At 39.6% G+C, this 10,414-nt stretch overlaps 1 protein-coding gene across 1 annotated transcript; it reads right to left on the reverse strand.

Moving 5' to 3' along the window:
• Positions 1–102: 102 nt before the first annotated feature.
• Positions 103–4,964, reverse strand: tyr (tyrosinase). The gene is made up of 6 exons (XM_044120298.1): positions 4,424–4,964; positions 3,346–4,247; positions 2,739–2,955; positions 1,453–1,600; positions 1,161–1,342; positions 103–1,068 (listed from the first exon to the last, which is right to left on the reverse strand). The coding sequence occupies exons 2-6, from the start codon at positions 4,171–4,173 to the stop codon at positions 821–823; spliced, it is 1,623 nt and encodes a 540-aa protein (XP_043976233.1). The 5' UTR covers positions 4,174–4,247; positions 4,424–4,964; the 3' UTR covers positions 103–820.
• Positions 4,965–10,414: the final 5,450 nt, after the last annotated feature.

Consider the following 10,414-nt stretch of genomic DNA (forward strand, 5'->3'; position numbering starts at 1 on the left):
GTGAAACTGAGTGACATCAGTTGTAAGAAACTTTAAAAACTCTTAAGGCAGATAATTCTGCTACCAGTAAAGGATATAACAGTACGTAATGACATTCCAGTCAGATTCCTACTTTCAAATAAATGGAAATCAGACCCTTTTTTACTATTTCAAATAAGCAATCATCTCTGGAAAAACTTTTTAAATAAACTTTGCTGCATTTTCACCACATAAAATTAAAACGATCAAGTCTAATGTTACTACCACTCATTCAGACTCATATGTTTGGGTATTAATTTAAGACTTTATTTGCTTTTTGCAGAATTATTAAAGCATCTTTGTGAAGTCACAAAACATGGGTTAATATTTATTCATGAGATGAGTGCGGAGCTGCATGATCACATGACTCACTGTCTCTGGAAGGCAACAATTTTGACCAAGAGTAACTTGGAGTTTCTCTGAGATGCTTCAAGTTCACGAGTTTGACAGCAGTGGAATTTTACAGTATTTAAAACTCTGCCTAATTTGGTGAACTTAAAGTTTAACACCCTACATGTTCCATGCAATTAGAATTACTCTCAAAGTGTAGTGAAATGTGAGATAAATAATAGTTCTGTTCAAGTTACTGGAAATCAAACAGTGCTCACATACTTCAGGTGATGTGAAAAACATGTTTTGTTCTCCTTGATGAGGCTTCACTGGTTGATCTGGAACTGCATTCATTCCCTAATTCATTGTAATTATTTGCTTTGTTTTGCATCCCATTGTCCTTTTGAAATGAAAGTATCCTGAACATAGTTTGAACATTCATATGCAGCTGCTTCTGCACTGTCTGTTTTTGTTAAAGAGTGGTTTGATACGACGATGATCCTTCCTCTGAGCTGCTTTGTAGTAGTGGCTGCCTCTCTCCAAAACTCGATGCCCTCTTCCTTCTCTGGCTCCTCTTCCACCTCCTTCTTGTGAAGACTAGTAGAACGGCAAAAATCGAAGCAATCAAAGCCCCCAGGATCCCGGCCCCAAGCAGCCACTGCCAGATTTCTTTGGCCTGCTGCAGGTAGGGGGTCACAAACTCCTGCACAAACCTCTGGCCTGTGGAGATGTAGAGGGGACAAGATGCAACTAGAGGACAAATAGCTACAGGGAAACACATTTACTGGACATGTTTGAAATTATGCACTGACCTGGATCTAGCAGATAAGCATACTCATATCCTAGCACCTTGTTGGACAGGAAGTAGTCTCCATTTCTGTAGAGTGGAAGCAAAGGTATCATGTAGTATTCGTCGTTGTGTCCAATAGGGGCATTTGCTCGTGGGTAGCTGCTCCTGAGAGGCCGGTGGGTCCTGAGCCAGCGCTCAAAGATGCTGTGAAGGATGAAAAGTAAGACGCTAAATAAAGAAAATGTGGTGGATTGTTTAATTAGGTTATTGTGAGGAATTTTACATCCAGTTTGTATGTAAACCCCATGGGTTACCTGTCAATGAAAGCATGGTGCAACAGGAATATGGGGTCATTGGCTGAGCCCTGGACACTGGACATGGAGCCGTTCATAAAGACATGCAGGGAGTTGTGCATGGTGCTCTGGCCTGGTACTGCTTGGCCAGTTTCTGGGCTGGCAAATCCTGCAGGAGACAACACCAATTGGTGGAACACAGAGTCAAATATAGCAAAGGTAAATAATTAGAAAGTACCAAGCAGTGTAGGCATGACAGATCAGAACGGGCCACATTAATTGTATGGAGAGAGATTAGAAAACCAATGAGGAGAATTTAAATTATATTTGTACATTTAGGAAAGTAGATTAATTGGATTTGCATGAAAAAGGTATACAAGGACACTCATAGTGGTGACATAGAAGGTTATTCTCTAGAGCAGACAGTTAACCTGAATACAGAATGGGATGTTTAAGTTGCAATGGTGGGCTGGGCACACTTTTGCTAATAGGGTCATTTTTAGCTTATTGTTTTAGCACTTTTGCTATTTTGATAACGCTCAGGTATTAGTTTCACCTAAATTATTGTTTCTGGCAGTTTTATAAACTTTCAGTTGAATAAAGTTCAACACCTGTGTTGATGCTTATGGTTATTGACTGTTAAAGCTGCACTGGGAGCTTTGAGAAAAAACGTGGTCTAAGAGTTTGAATGCTGCAGCTTTAAGTCTTCAAGCAGTTAGACATTTATAGCTATGCTTTTATTTTGAAGTGGTTGGAAACCATATACGTAGTTTTATTTCCTCTCGTCATGTTCTCTCTTGTTTTCCCCACAATAACTTAATTTAAAGCAAGAAGCACACAGGAACAAAATAAAATGGACAATAGAGATCAAGATATAAACATAAACACAACATCTTCGGAAATTTAGAACATGTAAATTATAACGTTAAAATTAAATTGATGCTCAATGATCATACTCTTTCAGTGCCAGATGTAATTTGATTTGCCATAGTATTTAAACTGGACCACAGTGCAACAAGACAAAAAAAAATTATAATGAAATGCTTTTCAGTTGAATACATATTTTAACCATCTGCTTCTTATTACGTAAACTGTTTTTCTTAACATTTGTTTTAAGCTGTGCATCCATGTCTACTGTTTGTTTTACATGAAATCGGAAGTAGCTCTTTCACTGTATGAAGATAAATATGTTGTGGTTGAATCTTAGAAACGTGGCTCTACCTTTTCATAATAAGTAATGTAGCAGGCGTTAAGAGTAGGTGTTTAACCCACCGGAGTGTACAGGGAAATTTTTTTTGTATGTTTACCCTCCAGGACGTTTCTAAAGCTCATGTTGGCAAAACGGTCCATGTTTCCCGTCTCATATTCAGGTAGGCCTACAGCAAAGTCCACATCGGCTGTTGTAGGAAGTCTCGGCACGCGGTTTCTATCGTGGTTGCCAGGATTACGCAACAGTGGACCCTCTCCAGTGGCATTGCACAGGACTTCTCGGTTGTTGTACTCCTCGGGCTTCGAGCAGATTACCTTCACCACGAAATACACAAACACAAATGCTTCTTAAAGCAATGTCGATGAAGAGTCTATAAATCCAAAATCGGAGTTGTCGGGTTAAGAGTTGCAGGTATCCCCTAAGCAGCAAAGTGTTTATGATTTTATTAATAACAAAGCAAGCAGAAAGCGAAATTCTTCAAGACAAGAAACGAGTAATGCTTCAATGCAGCAACAAATGTTTTGAATTCAGCATTTCTATCACTGATTAATTGAGAATAAAACTCAATAAACTGTATCATTTTAAGAAAATCTACAGGTAGTAATAAAAACCCAAAACAATCTGTGTGATATGAAAATGAAAAAGACTTGATATCTGTAGTTGTTTCAATAGAAATGGAGCCAGAGAAAGACAGATTTTCCTACCTTCCACGAGGAGAAGACGGAGGCAGGGCTGATGAGGTTGGGATTGAGGGAGTTGCGTCCGCCCATGAGAGCGTCGGTGCACACTTCACAAGACTGGGCATTTCTCCAGTCCCAGTATGGGATGGTGAAGTTAAAATCCCCTGTAATTTTTCTTATCTCATTCTCCCAATGAAGCAGGAAGACTCTGTGCCAGGGCAGAAACGCTGCAGATTCATGGGCAAAGTCAATGTCTCTCCAGACGTTCCCTGGTCCCCCCAGGAAGGTGTCTCTGGAGACATAGTAGTGGATCCAGACAAACAGATCGTAGGTGTTGATGTCAGAGAACATGGGGTTCTCACCATTTTCTCCCATCTCCGCTCTTGTTGCTGTGGAGATGACATAGTCAGGGTTGATGGTGTTTTTAGCCAGGTTGAGGTAAGAGATGAATTTCTGCTGCTCTGCAGTTGACATGGTCATGATGTTCCTGCGCACTGATTCCCTGTACTGAGCGCAGTTTCCACCCCAGTATCCAAACCTGCATTCTCCACAGTTAAACCCTCCGTAGTTTCCGGCACAGCGACACGTACGGTTGAAGAAAGCCAAAGGCCAGCGCTCTCTGTCATCAATCCCAGTGTGTGGGTACTGTGGCCCGTTGGGCTCATCTGAGACCAGCACCTCGGTGCAGAACCCGCGGCCTGACAGAGCTCCGCAAGCCGAGCCGTCTCCTTCCCAAACCGGACAGCATTCTTTAGTTCGCAGCCCCTCGGAGTTGGCACAGGGGCGAGGAAACTGGGACAAACAAACCCCCATCAGGTGAAAAAGGACAACAGACCCAAACAGGTTCTTCATGTTGAAAAGTTACTTTGGTCTCCAAACACTGTGGTGATATTTCACAGAAACAGAACCTGTTAAGTTCCAAACCTCTGCTGACAAACACAGAAAAGAAGAACTGTTTAGAACATTGAGTGGCAAGAAGTCTCTTCTAGATATTGCAATTAAAAGGATCCCAAGTCAGTAGAATACCTCAGAATTAAGCAGCAAGTGTACAGATCCAGAATATTTTAGAATCATTATGTTAAATTTGGGTCTTGTAACCTACCATCTGAGCAACTTCTAAACCTCCGTCGACTTTCTCTTTCACACACCCAGGCAGCTCTTCCCTGGTCTCTGCTTACTCATTCAGCCGTTTTGGGGGCCGTCCTCAGAAAAAAGTGTGCAATTTCCTGCATTCGCTCACACACACAGATTAATACGAGCATCACATGCTCAGGATAATACTCTTGATTCCTTTTTTCACTTTGTCTTGAGACCAGCTGACCTCACCCTTTCCTACCTCGGGCAGAAGAGGGAGGTTTTGTGGTTATGAGGGCACCGTTGCAGGCTCCACCCCATCAGCCACCCTCCAAACTCCCAACACTCCAAGGCAGAAATTTACGCTTGACAAAATCAATGTCTTGCTCTGAAAGTGAGAGGAAGAACTGGGTAAAGATACGAAAGTGGAAAATCGATGTTTTACACTAATCAGAATTGGAACCCGTGTTAATTTGACCCCAACATCTGAAGGGTCTTATTGGGTTTTGGCCCAAAGTCCAGACCTAGATCCAATTAAGAATGTGTGGCAAGACTCAAAAATAGTTTTTTACAAGAATTGATGCAAACTGAATAATATTTGTAAAGGGAAAACAGCATTTCCCATTTGATACAAATTTTTACTTTTTTTTTTTTAAACAGTTCTGATTGCAGGCTTTGTGGGATGTTTGTTCTGAAATTTGTAGATAAAACAGTCAAAATGTCTTTTTTATCTCATGCTTTCTCTCCCAGACCCCTCCGAAAAAAATGCTCAGTTTTCATTAATCTTCATCAAAGGCAAAGAAAGCAACAGAATAAAAATGCAAGGCTGAATTTTAGTGTCATTCAAGTCAGCCTGCCGTCAACGATCCCTTTCTACATCAAATCTGTTTAAGCACGACTCCATTTTCCTCTGGATGCTTCATCTTCTGTAGTGATTTGATGAATGAGCATTTCTTGCCAAATAAATGAAACAAACAGGTACCGAGGCTTGATATTCCTCTGCACTGTGACAAGTGGTCTTATTGAAAATGACAACAGCAATTCATACAGACATGTTACAGAGTATTAATGCCATTGGTATTTTACAGCGAGGGAAATAAAAACACAAGCTTTGACTGTGGAACAGAAAATGCAATGGAAAGACAAGGACACATTAAGTTTAATACATAAATAAAAGAAATGCTTTGGCACTTGAGTATTTCACTTAAGTAAAAGAAACCTGATTTAGTAAAGTAAATCGTTCAATGCATAATGTTATTCACAACCTTTTTGTAATTTTCATACAATAGTAAAAGCTAAACCAACTCTTGCTAAATTTAGTTCTAGTTTCTGAATACATGCCCTTGTTGCATAGAAATGCAACCTATTTGTTCTTCTGCTCTTACAACAGTAATAAGTTCAACAAGTTGATATTAGCTGGCTATCGGCCTTGTAGCTATCCTGCTGCTAGAGGTGTGTGTGTGTGTTTGTAACTGGAAATAGTTCCAACTACAGGGGAATTTGCTCTCTCTATATGTAAGGGAAACATGTTACAGCCTTGTTTCAGCCATCTGGCAGGCAGTGTGCATCATGATGGTGAGGCAGGGCATGTAAACCCTGAGGAAATTCCAAACACTTTTTCTGATATTTTAAATAAACAAATTTAAACCACAGGATTTGTCTGATTTTTATTTGTTCTCTACCTTCACATCTTTTTGTGTTTTAAAGACTCCACAGTATGCTGCTATGGTCAGATACAAGGACTTGTAAGGAAATGTGTAGAGAAAAGCTTTGAAAAATCTGGACAGCTAATGATCAAATATTGCTATAAAAAGGCAATAAGTAAAGTTATTGCATTTTGTTCTTATCATGTTGGGATCTTTGGTTGTTTAAGTTGTTTTAGGATTCATTTATTTCTGTGTTCCTTAGTTTCTTATTTTCATTAGATCAGCTTTGTTTCAGTTTTTAATTTAGTTCAGTCCCTCTTTTAGTGATTCCAGTTTTTGTTTATTTGTTGTGTCTAGTTATTCATTGTTATGCTAGTTTAGTTATGTTTGTTAGGTGTAGTTATTCTTGAGTGTTAGGTTTATTTTCTAGTCCCTCACCTGCTGTACCACCTTCTCTCTCTCTCTTGCCCCTCACACCTGCAACCTAATCAGCCATGTGTTTCTGTGTTGGATTCCTGTTTTTGTTCAGCTCTGGCTCCCTGTGACACTTGTAAGTTTTGTTAATTTCTTTCTTTAAAACATTCATAATCAATCCCTGCTTCGGGCGCTTCTGCAATTGGGTCCAACTTTAATCAATAAATAAGTTGTGTAATTAAAAACTCAAAGACCCTCTCTGCATCTCTTCCACCATATGGTACGTGACGACTCAACACACTGTAGGTCGAAGCTTCTAGGAGCAGAGAGTCTGAGATATTTCCGCCCCACATGCTCCAACTCCCCAGGTCCCACAGCCCACTACAGACCCCGGAATTATCTGTTCAAACTCCAGGATCACAAGCCGCTCACATGCTGCTGTGGTCAGGCACGGGATGCAGCTTAACTGGCTGCAGGAACGCAGTAGAGCGCACAGGAATGACCGTCACAGGATAAACCCCCGCCCTCAGGGTTCCTATGAGAGAGCCGAGTACAGATACGCTGTGTATTTCTTTGAACTTGCAAGGAATTTCACCTTATGTAAGCCTGTGGAGTTTTACTGCAACTTAGACCAGCGACTCCCGAATATTCCAGACGCCAGATGATGCCAGTAAAGTTGATATTTCAATATTTCTATTCTTCAACCTGACACAAGAGGGCAGTATGAGCTGTTTGTATGGAGGGAATCCAGGTTGAATTATTTGCACCCAGTTACTTCTGGTGTAATGTAAGAAATGACAAAAAAAAAACGGGACCAAACTACTGATAAAAAGAACAGCACAAGATTGCTTTTGCATATCTCCTTTACTTGCATATGTGGAGTTGACACGGACCAATGTTTGGCTGCAAGAAGAAAAATGTTGACTATTTGATCTAGCTGGAAAGCAATAAAATCTCTGAGAAAATCCTTCAAAGGGGTGGTATTACGAATCTTACAGGCCATATCAAAAATCACAAAAATCAAGTGTTATCTACAGTTATGAAAATGCTGTATATGGAGAAATAACTTGATTTGCTTTTTAGCTTTGCTATTTAATGCCTTGAAATTGGCATCTATCCCTTCAGGAAGCTCCTGCTCTTTTTGAAACAGTGAGAAGTGTTTAGACATCCCTGAATGGTTGCTGTGGGAGATTCAAGGATTTCTCAAACATGTATAAAAGAATCAAAGCAACGCTACAGGTATGTTTTTGACAAGGAAATAAGATTACAGCATGATGTAAAGTCCAAAAAAGTCAATTTTATTAATGCCCCCACCCCATTATACCTATATGAGTATTCCAGTTTTTAGCTCACCCTCTGTTTTTGGTACTTTGGTTTTGTTACAATTGTTTTGTCACTATTCCTAATTGTGGAAAACCCCCCCCCCAAAAAACAAAACACTGATCACACCGATCATTTCTGCCTTCTTCTTCCTTCGATTCTCCCTACATACCTGTAGAGTTAATAGTTATTTCCATAATCAGGATGCAAGAATCTTAAAGAACCTAAGTACTTTCTGTTTTAAGATTAGCTTCTTTACATCGGTAAGTAGTCGTGTATCTGGACATTTAAACAAGGTCCTAATAGACTTTTCTAATGACATTATCTAGAACATTATATTAACATTATATTGTTACATTATATTACAACATTATATTGTCTCTGACATGATCTACAACATTATATTTAAAGTACTGAACTAGTTCCTTACTGTTAACATAAAACACATTCTACAGTCAATAGTGAGGCATTCGTTGCTCTTTCATCCACCTTTCATGTATGTGTTGGTTTATTTTTATTAAATGCATAGTTACATTAATGACCTAAGCACTTCAACCACTGAATAAGTTGACAGGTTGGGTAAGCGCTTGTGTCCATACGCTCTTAAAAGGTTTTAAGGGTCATAACCAGCTGACTTTTATGTGCCTCATTTGTATTTAGAAAAAAAAGTCCAGTGTTGATTTTTAATCTGTTAAGAAACAAAATTTCAAATTAACACCACACACTACATAGTTCTTGATAAGAAATAAAGCAATAGTGGACCCCAACAACAACAACAACAACAACAACAAAATTACTTTTCCCCAGGTTATCACTTTCTTCCTGCAGGGGAGAATTAATACACAGCTGCAGCGTCCCCAGTCTATGTGCTGAGCGCGTTATCGGAGCGTTCAGGTAGTCAGAGACACTGTGACAGCTTGTCAGCCTGTGCTGACAGTTAACACCCAGGCTGCTTTTTGTTTGGATGCACCCAGACTTCACAGTAGCCTGCAGTGATTTTGAGGACAAGCTCTTTTAAACTCTTTAAAAGTTGCCAAAAATACCACTAGTAATAGCAGTCTACATGCTATTCTGAATATGTAGCCTGCAGGGAACAACATGTCAGTAATTTTATAATAAATTAATTTCCATGTTATCTTATTTTGAGCTGTGGTGGTGTGTAAGAAGGCAATCAGATTCTTGTAAAAATGTAACAGGGGATGTGTTTGATTTCTACCTTGATCTTATCCTATTGGAAGCAAGAAATCATAGTGATTGTCTATCACAATATCACAAATTTGTCTAGTTACCATGAAACAAATGGGCATCATTAAAACCCAATCTTCATGAGGTCTGTGAGGCAGGAAGCGTTTAAATTAGAGTGAGTCTTTTATAATTGACGTCCTCATTTCTCCGCTGGCGTTAAGCTGATGTTTTTAATTCTCTATTTGTCCCACTTAGAGGGAAAATATCACAGAAAAGTGTCAAACCTGTAGATCAGCTGCGTGTCTATGGCAACCATGGGCATCCACTGTTATTCAGAAATGCCATTGAATAATTGATTTGCTGAATGACACAGAGTCTCTTGTTCTGCGATTTGTGGAGGAGTGTGGGAATAGGAATATTTTGTCCGATGGATGTTACACGTGTGCTGAGTACACTCTGATGTACACACTGATTATGATTTTACAAACATAAGGAGTGCAGGTGTTGGGTTATTTCTTGTAGCGTTTATTCTGTCACTGTAATCTCATTTTCCTCCAACCAGGGGGAACTGCTGCTATTTTCTCCTCTCCCACATGCCCCACAAACTCTGCCTAACAGTGTCAGTGTCAGATTGCACTCATATTCTGTTATAATAGGATGATTTCCATCAGCTCTATCATTAAATCCAATCCCCACATCATTTGACATGCTACACTCCATTACAAGAGATTGAATTGTCTCAGTTTGATCAATTCTAATTCAATTATTGGTACTAATTTGTACTACTGAAGTATCAAGAGTCTCTTTTTGAGCACTTACCAGTTTGTTGGCGTGCATGTATGTGTGTGTGTGTCTGCTTATGAGCAAGAGGCAACTTGATTGCAGATTTTTCTGCTTTACAAAAACAACAAATGTTTACCATGAAAAGTGATCCGAAGGTCATTTGCAATATCAGTGGGTTGATGTAATACGGCAAGAAAGTTCTTTAAGGTTTGCATGAACTGTGATGCAAGTGAAAAATATGAGAGAAAATGTTAGTTTTTTTGTTTTTGTTTTTTGCAAAGGCCTGGTCTTAAAGGCCAGTATTACTTTATGGCAAAAGGCATACAAATATACAGGGGCATTACGTTGCATCCTAAAATTAGAGGATGGAGCCTCCAGAAGCTCACATTTTAAGTCCAAATGTGTTTTAGGAGCAGCTTAGTCTGCAGCTCGCATCTGGTATGCAGTGATTTATGATTTATAGTGATCCTGTAAGCCATTACTGGCAGTCAATTCTTTTTTAAATGGTGCATTCAAGTGATCACTAACCCTGTTGTGGTCTTTTGATCATCAGTCACCTCTTAATGCATGACATAATTTGGATCAATGGATGAAGGGGGCCGCTGCAAGATGTATCTGCTTAGAGTCAGTCTCACCACGGTGCTGTGGGGTTCCAGGGAAGCTTTTAAGGT

This window comes from Gambusia affinis, linkage group LG06 (assembly GCF_019740435.1).
Source record: "Gambusia affinis linkage group LG06, SWU_Gaff_1.0, whole genome shotgun sequence".
Classification (NCBI taxonomy): domain Eukaryota; kingdom Metazoa; phylum Chordata; class Actinopteri; order Cyprinodontiformes; family Poeciliidae; genus Gambusia; species Gambusia affinis.